The sequence below is a fragment of the Puma concolor genome, chromosome E1 (genome assembly GCF_028749965.1).
Source record: "Puma concolor isolate L17-30 chromosome E1, mPumCon1.1.hap2, whole genome shotgun sequence".
Taxonomy (NCBI): Eukaryota; Metazoa; Chordata; class Mammalia; order Carnivora; family Felidae; genus Puma; species Puma concolor.
Genome location: NC_141680.1, coordinates 62,060,236 through 62,081,491, shown reverse-complemented (window position 1 = coordinate 62,081,491; position 21,256 = coordinate 62,060,236). Strand labels below are relative to the sequence as shown.

General features: G+C 58.5%; 1 protein-coding gene across 4 annotated transcripts in view; it reads right to left on the bottom strand.

Annotated features, from left to right (window-relative positions):
- The window catches only part of RPTOR (regulatory associated protein of MTOR complex 1), a 335,760-nt gene that overhangs the window by 18,974 nt on the left and 295,530 nt on the right, over nt 1-21,256 (bottom strand). For all 4 annotated transcript variants that reach the window (XM_086685560.1, XM_086685561.1, XM_086685563.1 and 1 more), the window contains 6 exons: nt 17,992-18,095; nt 17,369-17,552; nt 15,793-15,903; nt 4,556-4,661; nt 2,108-2,222; nt 212-336 (listed from right to left, as the gene is read on the bottom strand). In XM_086685560.1, coding sequence (XP_086541686.1) covers nt 212-336; nt 2,108-2,222; nt 4,556-4,661; nt 15,793-15,903; nt 17,369-17,552; nt 17,992-18,095 — 745 coding nt within the window. The remainder of the gene's footprint in view (nt 1-211; nt 337-2,107; nt 2,223-4,555; nt 4,662-15,792; nt 15,904-17,368; nt 17,553-17,991; nt 18,096-21,256) is intronic.

Genomic DNA, 21,256 nt, shown 5'->3' with positions numbered 1-21,256 from the left:
GGACACCCCCGGCACTGGTCACCCTGCTTCCCCTGTTTGTGGGCGAAGCCCGTTCCCTCCAAAACCTCCCACGTCCTCGGTGAAGGTGGCTGTTCCTGTGAGCAGTGCCCCCTTGGCAGAAGAACGATCAGGATCCAAAAAGGCCGTCTATGAATATGTGCTGGGGTCTCCACGCTGGGTGTGGGGACCCGGCCCCACAAAGCCCACTCACCTGTGGCCGTGAGCAGCAGCGAGCAGTCCTGGCCATTCAGGTACTCCATGGCGGTGACCCTGGTATACCGAGGGTTTCCGTTGTGGAAGTAATCCAGCTTCTCCCCTTTCTCCCAGTCCCAAAAACTTCGGGGAAGGAGAGAGGAAGAAGGTTAGTCGTCAGGGAGACGCAAACAAAATGCACAGGGCGATCGCCCCCCACCTGCCAGGGTGGCCACGACCAAAGCCATGAGAGCCACAAGCTCTGGCAGGGTGTGGACAAGCAGCCCTAGCGCACGGCTGCCGGGGGCTGGCTCGGGGCGGGCGTGGGGGCGCCCCGGGGCCTGGGGTCCCTCTGCTGGCCGTCCACCGAGAGGTCTGCCCACCCCTGTTCACGACCGCCAGTGGGGGAAAGAAGCCGTGACAATGGGATGGACACAAGTCGACACAGAGGACTTGGCCGTGTGCCCGTAGACACAGAGCATCAGAACAACGGTGCCTATTGCTATCAGAGCCTTAATTATTAGGAGCACACGACTGTCTACAGAGTCTTTAACATTCTGCTTCTACTTTACGGAACTCTTAAAAACAAAATTAAAAAAAAAAAAAAAAAGGGGCGCCTGGGTGGCGCAGTCGGTTGAGCGTCCGACTTCCGCCAGGTCACGATCTCGCGGTCCGGGAGTTCGAGCCCCGCGTCGGGCTCTGGGCTGATGGCTCAGAGCCTGGAGCCTGTTTCCGATGCTGTGTCTCCCTCTCTCTCTGCCCCTCCCCCGTTCATGCTCTGTCTCTCTCTGTCCCAAAAATAAATAAACGTTGAAAAAAAAAATTAAAAAAAAAACAAAAAACAAAAAAACAAAACATAAACGTACGGGTGGCTCGCAGTCATTTAGAATCTGAGGTCAAATTCAGCTCCTTCGGTGTCAGATATAAGCTGTTCCAGGACAGGTATCGAAAGATACCTGTCTCCCTTGTTATTTACTTTGTCGCTTCCTTTCATAACAAAATTAAACCCAACGAACCATCCAGGTGGACTTAATCTTACGGTTTTGTCCTCCTCCAAGCTGTGTTGAAAGTAAACATATTTTTAAGAAATGAAAAAGAGAACCTGCCCTTAAGGACATATTGAAAAAAAAAACCCCAAAACTCGGGAAATGACCTGAGCGTCCCTTGCTGCATGGGGGATACAGCTGGCTCAGCCACACACCGGGTATCACCCGGCCTGGACAAGGAGGGACGCTCTGACACCTGCCATAGTGTGGACAGCCCCAGGGCACAGGGCTCAGTGGAAGGACCAGACCCGGGACAGGTGAGGTCCCTGGGGTCTCAAATCCAGAGACAGACAGCGGGACGGTGGGCGCCGGGGGGAGTGGGAGGGGGAGTTAGAGTCTAACGGGGGCGGAGTTTCAGATTTTCGAGACGGAAAGAGTTCTGGAGGCGGACGGCGGCAGTGGCCGCGCTGTGTGAACGCGCTTGGTGGCCCTGAATTGGGCACTTAAACCCGGTTAGGATGCTGAACTGTGCTGTGTGTATTTTACCACAATAAAGAAAAGGGGAAAAACAGAGGGAACAACACCCTGACCTCGCCCCCCACGAAGCGCGTACGTTCTCTGCGACACAAGTGCACACTCACAGTAAATCGGGGCTGGCGTCTTGCGATCACGCGTCTCCGCAGGCGGTACCGAGAGCGAACCCCTTGTGCGTCCCCGTCACACCGTGGCTCTGAGGAGCCCACGTGTGCTCTGGTGCCGGCACAAGAGGCTCCCGCCAGCCCGCACACCTCTCTCTCCCCCCGTGTTCTCGAGCCCCGCCGCCCGCAGCACCCCAGAGGGCTCGCGGCTCCCGCGCCGGGAACACGGCACCGTCACCGGGGGGCCGGCCGTTACCGGCTGAGACACACGACCGCCTGTGCCCTGCGTACCAGATGCTGTCTTTATCAGCCACGGCCACACACGGCGTGAAGGGGTGGAACTTGACCACGGAGGGGACACCGGGGTTCCTGTTCAGGAATATCTGGTCGTCCAGTCTTGCGATACCTGCCCAAAGAGACACACAGCGATGGGCCTCGACGTGCAGAACCCGGGGGTCGTGGCGCCTCCTGTCTGGGGACCTGGGGAGGCACAAGGGACACACAGGGCAAGCAGGGGTCGGACGAGGGCCTGGCTCCCTGACCGCAGGGTCCCCCCAGCACGAGCCTGCAGTCGGTGCTCGTCAGTTCGTGCGTGCAACGACGCCGTGCTCAGAGATGTGCAAGTTGGTGGTTTTCGAAGAAAGCAGGAAGGCCACCGTTTGTAACTCAGTTCCAGGTCGAAGCATCGGGCACACGGGCCACGGTCTTGGTGGCCTCTCAGGGGGGTGGTCCCTACGGAACTACCCGGTTGAGGGACAGATCACCACAGACGACAGGGAGGTGAACAAAGATGTCTGCACCGGGCCCCCAAAACCAGAACCAGGAAAGAAGCCGTCAGGAAGGGGCTTTGAAGGAGTCTCGGGAAAACAGTAAAAAGAGGCTAAAAGGACAAGAGGTCAAGACAGGTTTAGGTGGGATTTTGGTGACTAATACGAGGCCAACTCAGCGCAGCCAGGGACGTGGGGTCCCTGCAGCGTCGTCGGGCACCGGCCTGGCCCCTGGGGAACCCGGGGGGGCCATTAGTGCTGGCTTCACCCTGCCCCCCGTCTCTCCCCCCGCACCCCCCCCCGTTATAGCGGCAAAAACGGAAAACCAGCCGGTGACAAGGACGGGGCGAAGGGACACACGCCAGAAGGTCCCAGGGGCTCTGTCTGTGGCAGCAGTGTTACCCGCAGGGGCCCCGACCGCGGGTGGCCGGGAGACACCGGGAACACCGACTCCCGGGTCAGGGTGCATTGTGCGTTTGTGACGACACTGGTCCTGCCGGCCGAGGTCACTGGGGGAGGCCGGGCACAGGCGTTGGGGGAACCACCTCATTAAGCTGCAGGCACCCCCTCTCTCAGGGGGGCACAGCCGCCTCTCAGAAGGGGCACTTTCCACTGGCGGCAGCCTCTGTGCGGGCACGCGAGTGGGGTCGCCCGTGTCCCTGTCTCTGGTGGCCGGGTCCACCGCAAGGACCTCTCAGGGGCTGACGTGCCCGGCGACTGCGTCCGGGAGCCCCCCTCAGCTGTGTCTAACAAGGAGGTCTCCTCTTCCCAAAAAGACCAGGAGAACCCGACCCGGGTTACAAAGACAGTCTTTTGTGTTCGTCAGGAAAGCCCGGCTCTTTCTCCAGAGCCCCTGGCCCTGTGTGTGACTTCCCCATTGGGGCCAGTCTGCCTTCCGATGCCTAACTGCGGGAGGCAGACGCGGGGTCCAGGGAGTCCACTGTCCTGTAGAACGGGGCCCCTGCAGGACCGCAGACCTTCGAGAAAACAGCCTCTGATGCTGTAATTCCCAGAGCGCCGACGCGCCGGTGGCTGTTCTGTCCTCAGGAAGAAAGCCGTGGGGTGTGGGCCGGCCTGGCTGCACACGTCCGAGCGGTGACTGCCAGGCCAGCAGACGCCGAGGCCTGAACACTAGGCTGCTTTACATCCAGCCGCCGCCAGCCCCTCACGGAGGCAGCCTTACGAGGCGACTATGGCCCCAAGGAGTTTTACGGAGAACGCTGCACACAGAGGTGGCCGCACGCCACAGTGGCTTCTGGAGCGGCCGCGTGTGCTCAGGGACACGCGTGTCTGCGGGGACAGCCTGTCTCGTGGGCCCCACCCCCGGCTGTAAAGAGCGACCCTTGGCAACTGCCACCATTTTACAGGACGGAAAGGCAAGGCGGGATCAGTCCGTCAACAGAAGGGCTGACAGCCCGCGACGTCCCACTCTGTGCGGAGCCTGGGCAGCTGGTCGGCCCGGCCAGCCCAGTGACTGGGGCCACGCTGGCTTCGCAGTAGAAGATGGAGGTGCACCCCACCTCTCTGTGCCCCCAAAGCCGCGGGGCTGGGAGAGCGGGAGGGAGGGGGTGGGGGTGGGGGAGGGGAGGGAGGCTGCCCGTCTAGCACCGGTGAGGCTGGGGGCCCGCAAACGGGGCCTGTCTCGGCAAGTCTGGTAAAAGGGTCGGTAAAGTGGGACTCAGATACAGCGCCGGTTGACAGTGGGATTATTCTGGGACAGGAGGGGCCAGCTGGGCACAAGCAGCGCCTTGCGTGTGGCCTGTGCCCCAGACAGAGCTCGGGGCTCCTTCCGCCCTGGGAGTGGCAGGGCGCACAAGGCTCGCTCGTGCGAGAGGCCGGCGGGGGCTTCTCTTGGGAGAGAGTGGCCGAGCGCTCTGGGGGCTCCTGGGGGCCAGCCTGGAGGAGGGCCTGCACCCCGCCAGCCCCGCCACGGGCCCTCGGAGGCGCCCCCCTCGGGAGGCGGGCGGCTTACCCTTCTGGATGAGCTGCCGCGCCTGCTGCCTGACGTGGGTGTTGCGGAGAAATCGCCACTCGCGCTCCTTGCGGATCTGACTCTCCAGGTCGTGTTCCTCCGGGATCTTGAACGATAATAACACCAAGTGAGGTTCGCGAGTAAGTCACAGGCATCCTGTTTGCGCCTCACGGACCCCGCGTGGCTCACAGACGGGAGGTTCGCGGCCACCCCGCGGCCAGCACGCCTTCCCAGCTGCCTCTGCTCACCTCCCGGGTCTCGGCACATCTCGGCGACTTTCACGGTACCTCACGCTTTTCATCACTGGTACGTTTGTTACGGTGATCTGTGGTTGGTGCTGACGCCTCTGACGGCCCAGGTGACGGTCAGCATGTTTTAGTAGTTAGGTATTGTCTTAAATGTTTTTATCTGTTTATTTATTAGCATTATTTTTAATGTGTTTTTATTTTTGAGAGCATGCGGACGCACATGAGCAGGGGAGGGGCAGACAGAGGGAGACAGAGGATCAGAAGTGGGCTGTGAGCTGTCAGCACAGAGCCTGATATGGGGCTCGAGCTCACCAATTGTGAGATCATGACCTGAACCGAAGTCAGATGTTCAACTGAGCCACCCAGGCGCTCGTTTTTATTTATTTTTGAGAGAAAGAGACAGAGAGAGAGAGAGAGCGAGAGAGCGAGCGAGCGCGCATGTGAGTAGGGAGGGGGCAGAGAGAGAGGAAGAGAGAGAATCCCAGTGAGGCTCTGAGCCGTCAGTACAAAGCCTGACGCGGGGCTTGAACTCGCGAACCACGAGATCATGACCTGAGCCGTAAACTGAGTTCACTGAGCCACTCGGGCATCCCTGAAGTATTTTTGAATTCAGGTCTCTACGCGGTTTCCTCAGACACGGTGCTCTCGCACGCCCGGCGGACTGCAGCGTAGGGCAGTGACTTACGCGCTCTGGGGAACCAAAACGTGCGTGGACTCACTTTACTGTGGCTCTGGACCCAAACCTGCAGTGTGTCCGAGGTCATGACCAGAAAGAAAGGACCCTGTTCCCGAACGAGGAAACTGGGTTCTGCAGCCTGGCCAGGGCGCCCCAGTCCAGCTGGCTGGCACAAGAGGGTGGCAGACAGGAGTGCCTGGCCTCCCCTGCTGAGGGGGAGCTGCCCGCTCCGCAGGCCGCTGGGTCTAGAGGATGAGAGGGCCCCCTGGGGAGGGCAGGGAGTGGCACACACTCAGGGGACACCTCAACCCCTGAGGCCATGTGCCGTCCTGCTCCTAGGAGCCCCTGACATGGGGCAGCGGGGCAGCCTCTGCCAAAGCAGGCAAGGAGCTTCAGGGACAAGGAGCTGGCGGGATTCAGCCTGAGCCGAGGGGGCCGGGGGCCGGAGGCCGATGCCGCACACACTGAAAAGGCAAAATCAGAAAAAGGTGGGCCGTGCCCAGGGACTTCTGCCTTTATCCCTCCTCTTGTGCCAGAGAACTGGGGCGTCGCACTTGACCAGAAAGGGGCTTATGACAGCAACAGAGGGGCCCCGGTGGGGGGCGGGGGGGCGGCTGTGCGGCCTGAGCTGACTGAGCACAAGGTGAGGCATCAGGAAACGGCCGGACTGTGGACCCGGTCAGCTTCAAACAGCTCCCAAGAACCCTGTACCCTCCCCACCGAGCCACGGTGTCAGAGACTGAGCTCAGTTCCCCCGAAATACATGCGTGCCCCACAAACCGCCCTGTTCTCTGTTCCTTGGGCAGGGGTCCTTCCTGCTTCGTGGCCCGTGTGTGCGCACTCGTGTGCCTGTGCACGGACGGTTGTGTAAAACCAGCGTCCGCAAGAGGCCCGCCCCCCGCCAAGAGGAAGCCGGGATTTAAGTTGGCTTTTTAAGAAACGTGGATTTCCTTAATCCTCTCGTGTCATCAAGTAAACTGGATTGGGCCTGGGTCCCTGCTTGAACACCTAGAATCGTCGAGTGCCAAAATACAGAAGAGCTTAATCACACAAGAGAAAACCCTACCTGGTCTCGGCTGAGCCGAGAAGCCGGGCCTACCTTAAGCTGCCCGTGGTCAGCGCGGTAACACCACACGGTACCAGACAGCCCACGCTCGGATGTAAAGATCGTTTTCTCTGCTGGGGAAAGCACGGGGCGGGGAGCAGGGACGGTGGCCACAAGCGCGTTCGTAGGCGCCAGCATGGCTAAGAAACAGCACGCGTCTGCACGGACAGGAGCCCAGACCACGGCACATTTCACGTGTCCACGCTGGATGCTCCGTGTTCTGATTACAAAACAGAAACACACACCCACCCTCCCCGGCCTCACTGCTGGAGCCCGCGGGTCCCTGCTGCGAGCTGTTTCCTTGCTCTGCTGCTTCTTTTTTTCTGCAGAATCACAACCCCACACCGAACAAGACAGCAACAGCCACAACAGACATCCACACGTGGAGGCGACAAGGAGAAATGGTGTCAGCCGCCTCCACAGAACGTTTGTTTAGTGGTTTGGAAATAACCCGGGGGGGAGACGGGGCAGATCACGGGCTGGTAACAGTTGGTCTCACTTTGTGACAACCCAGAGCTTGTTCCAAAAGACACGGCAAGTGGTCAGTAACGCCAACCACAAAAACACTGAAAGCGTGGGCGGGGCGAGGATATCGCCCTTTGATGGAATCCGGTTTCCGTGGGAACACATCACAGGAAGAGGGAGAGGCGCTCCGAGCAGGAGGGCAGGACGGGCACTGGGTTCCTGGACGCACGTGCCCCAGGGCCCGGGTGCCCCCTTGCGCAGGCAGGGACCGGGCCCAGGGACGGACCTGGGGCTCCAAAGGACACAAGATGGCGGCTGCAAGGACAGGAAGGAAGGCGCGTGGACGTGCGGGGCCCCTGGCAGGCCCGTCGATGGAGGTGCCCCTCCCCCCCCCCAGGTGTGCTCATCCAAGGAGACGGTCAGAGCTGGGCCGCACACGGCTCTGCGAACGCCGCTGGCATCCACCTGGGGACGGTCTGCCCAGAGCCATCAGGACGAGCCAGCAGGACGGAGGACCACAGGTGCGGGTGGCTGCGGGGCAGTGCTGTGTGACTGCGGCCGTGACCCCTTGGTCCCAGCACCCATTCCCGCCCTTCAGCCTCCCGGAGACGCGGGGGCTGGGGCCTCAGGCCTGGCCTGTCCCGGGGCAACCAAGGGTGAGGGTCAGAGGGTCCCCCAAAGGCAAAAGGAGAGACGGGCCTTGGGGAAGGCTCGTTAACTCCGCGCCAAGTGCTCAGACCCCGAGCTCCGTTTCCACCCAGAAACGAGGCCTGTTCTGACGACACAACCGAGTGCCCCTGGGCCTGTTTTCACCTTGACACTCGCTGTGACTTTTCCTGTTGTGTGAGAAGCCACCCCTTCCCCCTTCCCCCGCCACAAACGAGGACGTCACTCTGGCGGAGAGAGGTGGCGGATGCCGGTGGCAGGTGCGCTAGTGACGGCCGCTCCTGACCTGGCCAGGCCGGCTCTGTGCACACGCCCTGTGGCCCTGACGGGAGAAGCTCTGAGGGGAGGGGAGGGGAGGGGAGGGGAGGGGAGAGGAGGGTGTCCTGCGTGCACGGAGGCCCAGACACGGGCACCTTCGCCCCGCGACCACGGTTCCTGCGAAGCATCAGGTTGACAGAGGCGGGGTCCCCCTCCAGGACGCTCCCCCTCTCGGGGGCTTGGTCACAAGCCCACCGCCTGGTGGGGAACGGACCTGGCCCTGCCCCGTGCCCCCGTGCGGTCGGCCTCCCCCGGCCCCAGGCCCGGCCCCACCCACTTCCTGCGTGTCTGGCTTCCCTTGCTGAGCGAGCCGCACCTGACTCCTCGTGTCGTGTGTATATCGGTTTATCGGGGCGACTTTTCTCAGGGGATCGGTATTCGTCCCAGCACTGTTTCTCCACCGGGTGAAACGTCTGGGTTCCGTCCGGTTTCCGGCGATCGTGAACAAAGCCTCCATAAACGTGCACATGTAGCTTTTGTCACTTCTCCCGGGGAACGTCCGGCAGGGTTGCCGGGATGCACGGTAAGTATAGGCTCAGTCGCGCGGGAAACGGCCACACGTTTCCAGGGCGCCTGGCACCGCGAGGGGCGAGAGTCTGGGCTGCTCTGCTTCCTCTGCCAGTGCTCGGGACTGAGCGATCTAAAATGTCGGCCGTCGTACGGAAGCGAGCTGCTGCCCCCTGCGGCAGCTCGCGGCCCCGGCGACCCCCGCCTCCCTGTCTCACACCTTCTCAGGGCTCCTTTGCTGTGTGCACGCCTTTTCGGTAAAGGGTCTGTGCAAACCTTTTGCCCGTTAGTTTTAATGGTGTTGCGTCCTTCCATGTGGGATTTTGGGAGTTCTTTACGTACGTGGGATAAAAGGCTTTTATTAGGAGTTTTACGATATTTTTCTCCAGTCTGTGGCGTGTGTTGTCATGTCAACGGTGATACGCAAAAAGCAGTCAACATGACGAAACTCCATATACCATTTTTCTTCTGGGTTTCGTGACTTCTCAAAGAACCATCGCCCAACAGGCCAGAAGGGGCTTCTAGAAGTTTCGCGGCTGCGGGATTCACAGTAGGGCAAGAAGAGGCTCCTTGAGTTAGTTTCTGAATAAGGTGTGGGGCATGGAGTGACGTTCGTCTCGTGGGCAAATGGATGTCCAGCCGCGGTGGTTCCGCTTGCTGGAAAGACCATCCTCTGTCCACTGAAATGAGCCGTCCTGCAGCTTTGTGGGAAATCGGTGGCATGCACCGTGGCTCCGCCTCTGGGCCCCGTTCCGCCCCACTGGCCCCCCCCCCCCCCCCCCCCCCCCCCCCCCGCCCCAGCCACCATTCCACTCCCGCCCTCAGGGGGACTCTTGAAATCAGTGTGAGTCCTCCAACTTCGCCTTCTGCCTACATTTCTTCGGTTAAGTTTCTTTGCGTCGCCCCATAAATTTTAGAATCGGCTTGCTGATTAAAACAAAACCTGCTGGGATGTTGAATGAGATGGCATCGGCCCATACGCCAGGTTAGGGACACCTGACACCTGACCCACGAGCACACCTTCAGTGGATTAGGTCTTCTAAAATTTCTTTCATCGTGTTTTGTATTTTTCAGCATTTGAGTCTTGCTTGTATTAAAAAAATATATAGCTAATTTAATTACAGCTCATGTTTTGGGGGTTAAGTGGCTTAATTCCAATTTCCAGTGCTTAGTATAGAAATACCATCGGTTTTTGTGTAACGTCGGGTATTCAGCGATCTTATCTCACCTGTTCTGGCGACATCATGCAGGTTGTTTAGGATTTTCTACATACACAATGATTCCGTGTGAGCAGTTTTATTTCACTTTCCACCTTTGCTTGCCTTCCTGGACACCTAGGGCCTCTGGTAGGTTGTTGAAAAGGAGCCGGGAGATCAGACACCCTTACCTAGGTCCTGGTTTTAGAGACAAGACATCCAGTCCCTCCCTGGTGAGAAAGGGAGTCGCGGGTTTTGTAGGTGCCCTGCGTGAGGGTGAGGAAGTTTACTTCTGGTCCTGGTTTGTGGAGAGTGTTATGACGACTATTTGCTGAATTCTGTCAAATCCTTTTTCTGCAGCTATTGGGATGAACAGGTAGCTTTTCTTGAGTCGACTGATACATTCAATTACATTCAATTTCATGATTAATTGAAACTGCGGATTCAACTTTGCATTCTTGAGATGTAATCCACTCGGTCAGTTGCCCAGTTGGTGTGTTGCCCCTTTCAAAGTTTGCCATGTTGGATCTGTTGATATTGCGTTGAAGGTTTTGAGGCCATGTTCATGGAGGACACTGGTTTCTGGTTTTTTATTCTTGTGAAGTCTTTGGTTTTGGGATCAGAGTGATGCCGCCTTCCTCAAACGAACTGGGACGTGCTCACTCCTTTTGTTTCCTGTAACAGACTGCGGAGGACTGGTATTATTCTGGTAGAATTTTCCAGTGAAACTCTGCTGGTTCTGGAGCTATCTTCTCTTTGTTGGACAGTTTTAGCTTCAAACTCATTTCCCTTAACAGATGTGGGACTATCTGGGTTTTCTACTTCGTATGGGGTGAGTTTTGGTAGTTCGTGTCTTTCAAAGAATGTGTGCATTTCCTCCAAGTTGTTGGGTCTGTGGGTGTAAAGTCTTGATGTCAGAGGTACTTCCGGACTCTCTCATTCGAAACCGGTCTGCACGTCTCTCCTTAAGTCGGTGCCACGCTGTCTGCATCCCTGAAATCATGCAGCAAGGTTTGCGATCGGGGAGCGCGAGTTGTTTTTTTTTTGTTTGCCCTGGACAGCATCTTTAGTTTGCCCTGGACAGCCCTGGACCCAGAATAGGTCTCTTGCATTTCCATCTGAATTTTAGTCTCAGCTTGTCAGTTTCCACACACAAAAAAGGCAACTGGGATTCTCGCCGGCATCACGTGGACTCTGGGTCTCTCTGGGGCCCTGCCGTATTAAGTCCTGTGACCCGTGAACACATATCTTCCCGTTTACGCAGGCCTTTGTTAATCTTTCAACACTGTTTAGTTTAAAGAACGTTTTAGAGAGAACACAGCTGACAATCCACGATCCCTCGGCCCCTGATGGTTTACAATTCAGCAGTGATTTACAAGGCACAAGGGCGCCGGCACCAGGCCAGCATGTCAGAAGACGGGCAGAAGGGCAGAAGCGGTCCCCCAGTTGGCAGCGAGCGGGAGCACGCAGTCCTCCCGGCGTGGCCACGTGGAAACGTGGAGTGCTGGTTGAGCCTCCCTGCTGCCCACACACTTCCATCACAAAGCAAACGCTCCTCCCATCCTCGTGTTCCTGGAGGGGAATCAACACGTCTGTTTGTTTTCCAGCTGAACGTTCCACAAAGAGCCAGGGCATACGTTTTAGGAACGGGACACAGTACGGCACCACCTGACCTCCTGACGTAGTTAAATCTCACAGCAAACTAAACTGTGGGCAATAATCTGACGGTGTGACCGAGTCTGGTTCTTGGGCTGTGTCGGCCTGGAGGTTTATGTACAAGAAAGGAAAAAGCAGAAGCCATTTTTTGTGGAACATTTGGAGACATGAGAAAACGTCCAACGTTTATAACTGCGTAAGTGAAAAAGCAGGAAACAAAGGGGTACCCGTGGCGTGAGCGCAATGGCAGTGCGTGTGGGGTGGGCGGGGAGAGAATTCTGGGTGGTTTCACTTTTATTTTACTTTTTCATTTTCTGAGTTAAAACAATAGCTTAGGGCACTTCAAACAACAGCTCCGTCGACGTGCAGGTTTAACGCAGTGCAGAGCGCGTTCTGTGACCAGCCCAGAGACGCTTGCACCCCATCCTGCGTGTGGGTCAGTGCCGCACCCGTGCCCTCCGCCCCGAGTAAACCTTCTCTTAGCTCTAGCTGACGTTCACTGTGCACGTGATGCCTTAAAACAATCTGATTGATTCTTTCCAGGCTCTTTTTGTAAATAAACACTACAGTTTAATCTAAGTTACCATGCTGATAATTGGGTTTTCTACAAAGTTCACACAATCTACGAGTGCACACTGGAGGAAGGACAGTCCCTCTCCCCGACTTCAACCCCACCCTCTAGGAGTGACACTGGTGACGGCATGAACAGCCTGACACGTAACCTGCGGGCTCCCCCCCACCCCGCCCCCACGCGCACACCTGGACAGCACGGCACTTGTGCAAGCACGTGGGACCATGGGATTATGTGGCCTGTGCCATCAAGGATATCCACGCGTGTCCTCGGGCAGACGGGGCTCACTCCCTGTGGGGGCCGCGAAGGGCTCTATCGCGTGGACGCATCATTAACTCACACTCCCCCTAATTAAGAATACGTTTTTGGCTTTCAACTTTACGTGTTCAGAAATAACGTAACGGGCAGCTCTGGACACGTATCATCACAAACGCACACGTATAGCAGTGGTTTTAGGGTCTATTTCTCAGAGTGGGATCGTCGGTTTCTAGGGTGTGGCCCCTTCCCGTTTCAATAAGCTATTGCCGAACTGCTCTAGACCAAGCCTGCATTTCACCACCAACAGTGGCTCAGACTTTCTTCTTCCCCGTGCTCTGGAAAGCCTACTTCCGGGAAAATCACTCTCAACTTTGTGAACCAGAAAGAAAAAACCGTATTACCTTTGTAACTAGAACAGGTTTCGATAGATCTTTTGTTTTTTTTAAGCACCTGACGGACCGTTTTTAACATTCTTTCTGAAGCAGATGTGAGCTCTGTAAACCAGCACGGGCAAGAGAGGGGGCTGTGAGAGCCCCGGAATACAGTTCTCTTTGGCCACACAGACCTGTAAAAAGCCAGACTATAAATCGACAAAAAGCCGGCAAATCTGTCCTCACAGCCATGTTGTGGGGAAGCAGGTCCCCTGGGCACGGGCTGCACTGTGGTCGTGCACCGTGATGCTGGGGTCAGTTCACTTATCCGGTGAGTATCTCAGTTTCTTATCCTGACCTTTGAGGAGGGTTAGGGCTCTGACCTTTCTGGGGTATGATCCCAGCTTTGAGCTATTCTTAGTTTATGTGTGAAGCAGGCGAATAAAAAAAGTTCCTAACACGTTTTATTGCACACGCGTCATTAGATGACGAATTAAATGAATAAAAGAACACCTTCGTGAATAGAAGCTGGAGAAAGTAGGAAAACAATTGTTAAAAAATTACAACGAGATAAAACACATTCTCTTCTCAAGTCTAGAAAGGGTCTCTAATTAACGTAAGAGAAAAATCAGTCACATCCTCCCTCTCCCTGACATCTCAGCCGCCATCAGGAGCCACGGGCAAAACCCATCACTGCAGGGACGTGACGCCCGGAGCCCGTCATTCAGGCTACAGCCTGTGGGAGCTTGTCAGAGGGAGACGGCGCTTGCTTATTCAACTGTTTCCTGGCTGCCCCCCGTGGGCTCAGCGTGGAGAGCAAGAGTGGCACCTCGGAGGACCCTCCTTCCCCAGCCCACTGCAGCGTCGGTGCTCTGGGTGCGGACGCATCAGGCCGGGCCGCTGGGCCCGCAGCCTCTGCCTCCCCGCTGCTGGCAGCACGCCACACCCTTCCAGGTGCACAGAGAGAAGGACACAAGGGCGGGGGGTCTGCTGCCGCTGCACGGGAAAAGGGGAGGGTGCTGGCTTTGGGGGTGCACGTGGTCACACAGGATAAAACCCCAGGCCCGGGCTCAGGAAGCTGCCTAAGTACCTGTGCCAAGGACAGGAAACCGGACCCTGGGAGGACCGAGCTCATCTAAGAGAAAGGAGCCTGGGGTGCCTGTGCCCCCTTTCCCTGCCGGCAACGTGGACGGCCGAACAGGCAGTTCTCAGACATTAAAAAAAAGCCACTCGCTGGGGCATCTGGGTGGCTCAGTCGGTTAAGCGTCTGACTCTTCATCTCAGCTTAGGTCACAATCTCATAGTTTGTGGGTTCAAGTCCCACATCGGGCTTTGTGTTGACAGTGGAGGCTGCTTAGGATTCTCTCTTTCCCTCTCTCTCTGCTCCTCCCCTGTGCGCGCACACACGCACTCTCTCAGAATAAACTTTAAAAAAAAAAGAAAAGAAAAGCCGTTCATCACCACACCAAGCAACTGCCATTTCAGCAAGAGGCAGCCCGCCCAGGGCTCCAACCTGCTCGACGCGCTCTCCTGGAGCGGGAGACTTTCCAGGAGACTGGACTTCTGCTGATACTGAGCAAAGCCCCGTGTCACCTGTCACCTCTAAGCTATCAAAGGATAGTTCGCCACCCACAGCAGCGGCCCCCGTGTCCTGGGGCAAATTCCAGCGCTGGCTCGCTGGCTCCTTTCTCCACGACGGGCCCAGCGGCAGGAAGGCGCTCGCGGGCTGGCCGAGGGCCGCGCACCGGAGCCCCGAGGGTGAGCACGGGCCTCAGCCGCCCCTTGCGTTTGCTGCTTTCAAACTTCTTTCCTGACTGTAAAGACGCTTGTGCTTAGTGTGGAAAGAGCAGGGGACAGACAGAAATGGATAAAACAAACTGGGGCCTCACCGCCACGTTGCCCGAGACCCGCTGTCGGGCCGGCTGTTCAGGCTGTTTTCTGTGCACAGATGTCCGTGTGGTGTTGCCAATGAGGACCACCGTGTAGCCCGTTTATGTCCTTTTTAAAAGTTTTAGCATGAGCACTTAAGATATTAATTTTAAAGCTCAATTTCTTAATAACGATAAACGTTGTATCAAGTATTCCATAATTGCTAAGCCCTTAAGCCTATGTTGGGCGTTCGGCTGGATCCCAGGTTTTGCTACCGTAAATACAGGATCATCCGTGACTCCGATTATTTCCCTGAGTTGATATCGTAGTAAACGAATTAATTACCAGGTCGAAGGGAATGGCTGCTCAAGGCTTCTGATGCTTACTGCCAAACTGCTTTCTGGGAGTCGGGTTCAGTTGAAAAACGAAGAGAGATATCTCTTTTCAGCAAAGGGGCTCAATAAACTGCAACTCTGTCATCTGCCTCGGGTACGGACAATGACTCCTTTGTCCTTTGCTGACAAAAGTCAGTATCATCATGGGGAAAAGGGAAAGCAGGAAAAGTTGTGATACAGGGTCTAACCACTCATGGAAATTACCTCGATGTGGAGCCTGACGTACAATTAAGAATAAGCTGCGATTTTCAATGGTCTGTATGAGGGAAGAAGGTTTCCTGAGAATGTGCTTCACGGGAAAGTCTATGCACAAGGCCCTGTGGCGTTCCCGGGGAAAGAGGCCAGGGAGAAAGTGTCGCCTGTCCCATGCTGTCCCCTGGACGTGTGGCTCGAATCTGCAGTGACCGGACGCATCTCCCGCAACCAGCCAGAACGCACTAGAATTAGCCCAGTGGGCAGGTCTCCAAAAGAGCCTGCTTCTCGGTGCGGCCACCCAGAGCCCAGGCCTCAGACAGTCCTCCGGAGGACGGCCTCAGAAGGCCACTGAGTGGGACAAAGCAGTGCAGACGGCCTGGTAGCTCGGAGGGGAGGCGGGTCTGGCTTCTTTTGACAAGACGGGAAGGTGAGTGACGTCTGTTCCTTTCACTGCTTCAACCGTTCACACCAGCTACTGTGACGGCAGTATGGGGTCGCCGTTGAGCAGCCGCAAACGTGATGGGACAGGAGCCCCAAAGGGTCAGTGGCTGGGCCGGCAGGAGCCCCGGTGGGTGACCAGTTGGGGTCCGCCGTCGGCTCGGAGCAGAGGGCTCAGACGGCCCAGGCCAGGGGCCGGGGTTCTCGGGGAAGGAAGAAGGGGCAGGAGGAAGCCAAGGGCAGGGCTCTGCTTGAGGACACCGACGGGAGGCCCACTTTGCACCCGGGGGATGTGCACACTACCTTCATGACGGGCTGGGCAAAGTACCGGGCACTCCAGTCGCAGAAGCCCGTCTGCGTCGTGGCTGAGACGAAGCTTCTGTGTCCAGCAGCGTCATCTGCATCGTCTGTGGTCTTCAGGGCGTTTGGGGACAAAGGGGGGGAGGAAAGAGAAGGAACAGTTAGTCGCGTACCCGGCATGTCTCTTTGCGGGCTTGACAGGGTTCAAAAGGAGACAGAAGGCAGCGGTCTGGCTGCTGAGAACGTTCTTCTGCTGGCCTCACCCTGCGTCCCGGTGGTAGGGACCCTGAATGTGGGGCCAGGGCCCAGGGAACCTGTATTAGGGAGGCGACTGAATCTGCACTCAGGGGACTGTGTCCCCCCCGAGGCCGGCCACGGTGGCTCGGGCCGCAGAGTCTGTCGCTCTCGCACAGGCCAGCGCTGTGAGGTCAGCAATCCCCCAGGGCCTCTGCGGCAGGGGCTGCCGGCGACCTGGCACCCGACTGTGCCAAGCGGCTGTGGGTGGGGCGCGAGACCAGTTGGGACATGTGGGTATTGAGACATAAACCACTTGAAGCTGTCCCCCTGGACCACACGTTCATTTCCCACAGCAAGGCCTATGGCGGCCGACGTGGTCAGAGTAGGGCTCGCGTCACCGCACAAGGCTGGGCACGGGGGAGCAGGACTGAAGGCATCCCCCAGAGAGGAGTCCCTCTCGAGGCTCGCCAGGTGGAAAGTCCCACAGCTGGGGCACAGTGATAGGGTCTCCTCTCCTGCCTGCTGTAGGAACCTGTGCCACTCTGCTGGATCGGGGCCCTGGCTTGCGGCCCCGAAGACAGTGAGTGTCCCCTGCGCCCAGATGCTGCTGTCTGGCCGGCCCACGTCAGGGTCCAGCCAGGAGGATGAACCTCGCCCTGGGTGTTCGAGGGGAAAGACAACACACATCACCCAGCAGGCAGCTGTGAACTTCTTAAGACCACTGCTTACAGAGCTGGGTCACGTGGCTGACGTGGCATCCATGGCAGCCCGCCCCCTTAGTGCATCCTGAACGGCCCCTCCAGACTGCGTCCTTGACCGACAGAGCGGCAAACAGTCTGGGCAAGACAGCCAAGGCCCCAGCTTATGTGTTCACATCACATCGCCCAGGCCGACGAAGACGCCAATCCCTCCTGCGCCTGAAATTTCTTTTTCAGCTTAAAGGCAGAGACCGTGGCTCCTTATGTGGCAAATGAAACGTTCGTGGAAAATGCAAACAATCCACTGAGAACAGGTGCTTGTACGTGGCAGCTGCCACAGCCAGCGGAGGAAGACGCTACTCACCCAAGAAGGGAGAAAGCAAGTTAGCTCCGGGCGCTTATGTAGCCACATGGGAGGTGCCAGGACAGTGAGCCCGTGAGGAAGGTGCCAGAACAGAGAGGCCACGTGGAAGGTGCCAGAACAGAGAGCCATGGCAAGGGGCCACAGGAGCCAGGGCCCCGTGACACTGCAAGGTGGTGCCGGTACAAACCGTGCAGCACAGCGGGGGGCGGAGGGCAGGGTGGGGCCCGCGTCCCGGGCTGCAGGGTCTCTGCTCACACCGAGGGCGCACAGTCGAGCGTACCTGGTCTGGGCCCTTGTCGAACATCTTCCGCGTGCGGGGGAACTGCTGGGAGTGGGGCGTGTACTGCACCCCCGCGGGGCCAGGGGCGCCGGGGCGGCCCGTGGGCAGGTCTCTGCCGACTGGCTGCTTGGCCACGTCGTTGGTCAGGCTGGAGCTGCTGGCGCTGGACGTCGGGGGGGAGCCCCTGCCGTTGGGGGAGGAAGGAACGTTGCATTTTACCCAAAGACAAAGCCCCTCGTCCTCACCCGCCCGCCCGGGCACTGCCAACCGACCCGGGTCGGGAGCCCACACATCGCCACCCGCCCGGCACACGCACGTGCCTCCAGAACCAGCCGCCACGGCTGCAGCGACGGCCCTTGGGGCCCCGCCCGCAGGCTCTGGGAGCGGTGCCCCTGGAAAGCGAGGGCGGCCCCGGCGGGCACGTCCGCTCGCCGCCTCCCGCCTGCGGATGCTGACGTAAGAGGGGCTCTCCCTGCCCGCAGCTGGCCAGCAGGAGCCAGACCCCGGCTGGTCAAACTCGGAGAGGCTGCACAAGTCAGGCTCCCGGGCGGTTCCTGCTGTGGCACCTCGTGCAGAGGGAGGCGGTGCAGAAGGGACCCGCATGACAGACACGGGCCACTTACCCTGCCTGGTGGATGTGGATGCCCTTGTTGGTGGGGCTGGCGGGCGCCGACTGGGTGAGTGAGGACGTGGTGAGGATACGCTGGGGCCGGGCATTCACCGTGGCCTGAAAGAGCAAAGGGGCAGGTGGTGTGGACGGCCAGCTGCTGGCGACCTCTGCGGCCGTGAGACAGCAGCCCAGGGCGGTGGCTGCTTTCGATGGCTTCAAGATCGCGCAAAGGGCCTCCTGGCCCAGGAAATCAAGCACGCGTGTGGGACGGCCCCGGTGGAGCCCCTCCCCAGTGTCCCCCTGCAGATAAAACCACGTTCGTTTGTTGGGGCGCCTGGGTGGCTCTGTCGGTTGAGCGTCCGACTTGGGCTCGGGTCATGATCTCGCGGTTCGCGGGTTCGAGCCCCGCGTCGGGCTCCGTGCTGACGGCTCAGCACTTAGAGCCCGCTTCGGATTCTGTGTCTCCCTCTCTCTGACCCTCCCCCGTTCGTGCTCTGTCTTTGTCTCAAAAATAAATAAACGTTAAAAACAAAAAACAAACAAAAAACCACGTTCGTTTGCTTTCCGGGAAGTCATCTGCTGGGGTCCGGCGGGGCCCCAGGGTCGGCCCTGCCTGACGCGCAGCCGCGAGACTCTGCCAGTGTTAACGCTAGACTCCAGCCCCCCCCCGCCCGCCCTGGCCTCTGCTCGGTGGCACTCTGTGGATGGAAACAAGGCAGGCTGCTGTCAATGTCCTTCCACAGACGTGCGCACATCTGCCGTTTCACCACAGACAATTCATGCCCGCTTGAGACGACTGTTGAGGAGGGAAATAGTTTCGATATTTTGAAGTGGGGCTTTGTGTCGGTGGAGAAACCGGATGGCTGCTGGGGGTGCACGTGACGGGGAGGCAGGAGGCAGACGGGGCTGTCCCCGCCCATCGGATGCAAGCCCACCGTCCGCCAAGTGCTTCCTGGGATGTTCTGCTCTGGGGGCACGGGGCGGCTGGGCAGGCCCTGCCAGCTCTGGACACCCCCAGGAGAGGGCTCCAGGGCAGACGCTGCTGCCCCAGCGGCACTCGGGACAGGAGGCAGTCAAAGCAGCCGTCTGGGCTCCCCTGAGTGCGGCTGGTGCCAGACTGGGTCTCGAAGTCGGCCGCCACTCAGGGAAACAGAACCTCGAACTCCGTGGGGGACGTTCTGGGGCAGCCGGGCTCAGGGGACCCTCAGGTGTTCTGACCCCTCCCTCAGCAGTCAGGACGCTGTACTTCCTACGTGCAGCCAACAGGCAGAGAATTGCAGAAAACTAAACCACCAAAAAACTGTTCGTTTACAGAATATCGATGCTTCCCTGATAATTTACCACTTTGAAACAAGAATAACAAGAAAACTGAACTGTAATCAAGCTTTACAAAACATTAAGAAAAACATTTCTTTAATTACGTAAAGTATATTGTTTGTGAACTTGCTTTTGCTTCCTATTTAAATGACCTGGCCAGCTCGCCTCCATCAAAACCCGAGAGCCAAGCGCCATCCAAGCGCCCCCCGGCGTGGTCTGGGGAGAGTACAGGATCGGAGCTGAGAAGCTACAAACTTCCACGAGTCTCCTCAAAACGTCCAGAGATGGGGGAGGCGACAGGAAAGACAACACTTTTGTGGCTGAAACTCAGACTTCGGCAGAACCCACCCCTTTCCCACATGTCCCCCGAGACCCTCCCACCCTGCCTCTCCCGTGCTCGCTGCCCACCGCCCCTCAGGGAGGCTCCGCCGACCGGGCTCTGTTCCCTCTGCTGGGCCCGGGCGGCCGGGGTGAGGTATCTGCAGCCCCTCGCCCACACCCTTCACACCCGCGGCCGCCACACGGCTCTCTTTCCAAGTCCGTTTTAGAAATCCTGAGGAGTGGGCACGCCGGCAGCTTTCACACTGGCGATCACAAGGCTTCAGGCTTCGAGGAAGCTTTCTCGAGCCCAACGGCTCCCATCTGTTCGACGAGCGTTGCCTCGGCCTTGGTCTCACACTTGGTGCGAGCCTGCAGGGGTGAGTGTGAGCAGAGGCGGGCGAGTGGACCCCGCCTGTCTGCAGACTTGGGGTGGGAACACAGGGCAGGGGGCGGGGCAGGGTGGCGAGCCCGGGGCCAGAGGGGCTCCTTCCCTCGCTGGTCCCGGCAGCCGTTTCACAGACAGCACACGGCCAGAGAAGGGCAGCAGAGAGGCAGCAGTGTTTTCGAGGCTCTGAACTGAGGACTGGGCCCAGCTGTGAGCCCCCTGCCCACCCCGTGCCTGTGCCTGTCCTCGCCGCCAGGATTCTATGTTGCTCTCTGCTCGGGGACGCGGCCCTGAAGCCACTCCCTGGACAGGTGGCGGGGCCCAGACGAGCAAGGGCAGCAGGGAAGGGGGATGGTCACGGCTGCGGGTGAAGCTCTGGGAGCCCGGCCTACTTTACTTCGTTATAAGCCGAATTCTCCCCTCAGGCGTATTCTCTTGGCCCGATGCAAACACAGACGTGGTTCGCGGGGACACATTTGCTCCCTGCCCTGTGCAGCTAACAGGGGCGTCTGGAGCAGGAGCCTGGACGGCAGCGACCCGTCCCCCCCCCCCCCCCCCACGCCCCCCTTTCCAGCTCGTGGGAAGTTCTCTTTACTCTCTGGTTCTTTGCCTGGAACACGTCACTTTGCGAAGGCGCGGGAAGTCGGATCCAGCGTGGAGAAAAGTACCCCAGAGCAGCACGGGGGACGCGGACGGTGGATTTCCCGACGGGATCAGAGTCAGGGTCTGGGACTCCAGCCCAGGCGTCTGCTGCTCTTTCCCGGGCGAGTGCATGACTGCAGGATCGTACTGTTAACCGCATGTCGAGAATCTGGATCCCCAGGACTGTCCCGAGGTGACTGTCCTGGGGCTAAGTATGATGCAGAGCCTGCTGGCTGCTGGGCCACTGAGAAGACACCTACCAAGGCGCAGGATTCTGTTGATCTAAGAGAAAAGTTTTCTGGAAACTGCAGGTCCTAGACAGACAACACGAATTGCCCTTCTGGAGCGCTGAGTCCTGGGTACTGCTCATTTGCCACAGCAACAGGGACAGTGAGGCACTGCCCCGTGGCTGCCGATGGCCGTCGGGGAAGCCGCGGTCCTTGGCCCCCCAGGAAGTGAAGCCAGCACGGCCGAGGCCGGGGGGGGGGGTCTCACCTGCCCCCTTTGCAGGGTCTGTGCATTTTGGAGCAGTGGCAACAGAGAGCAGTGAGGACAGGGAGGAAGGAAGCAGACGTAAATATTTCCACTTTGCTTCTCAGGGTTACTGTGTTTA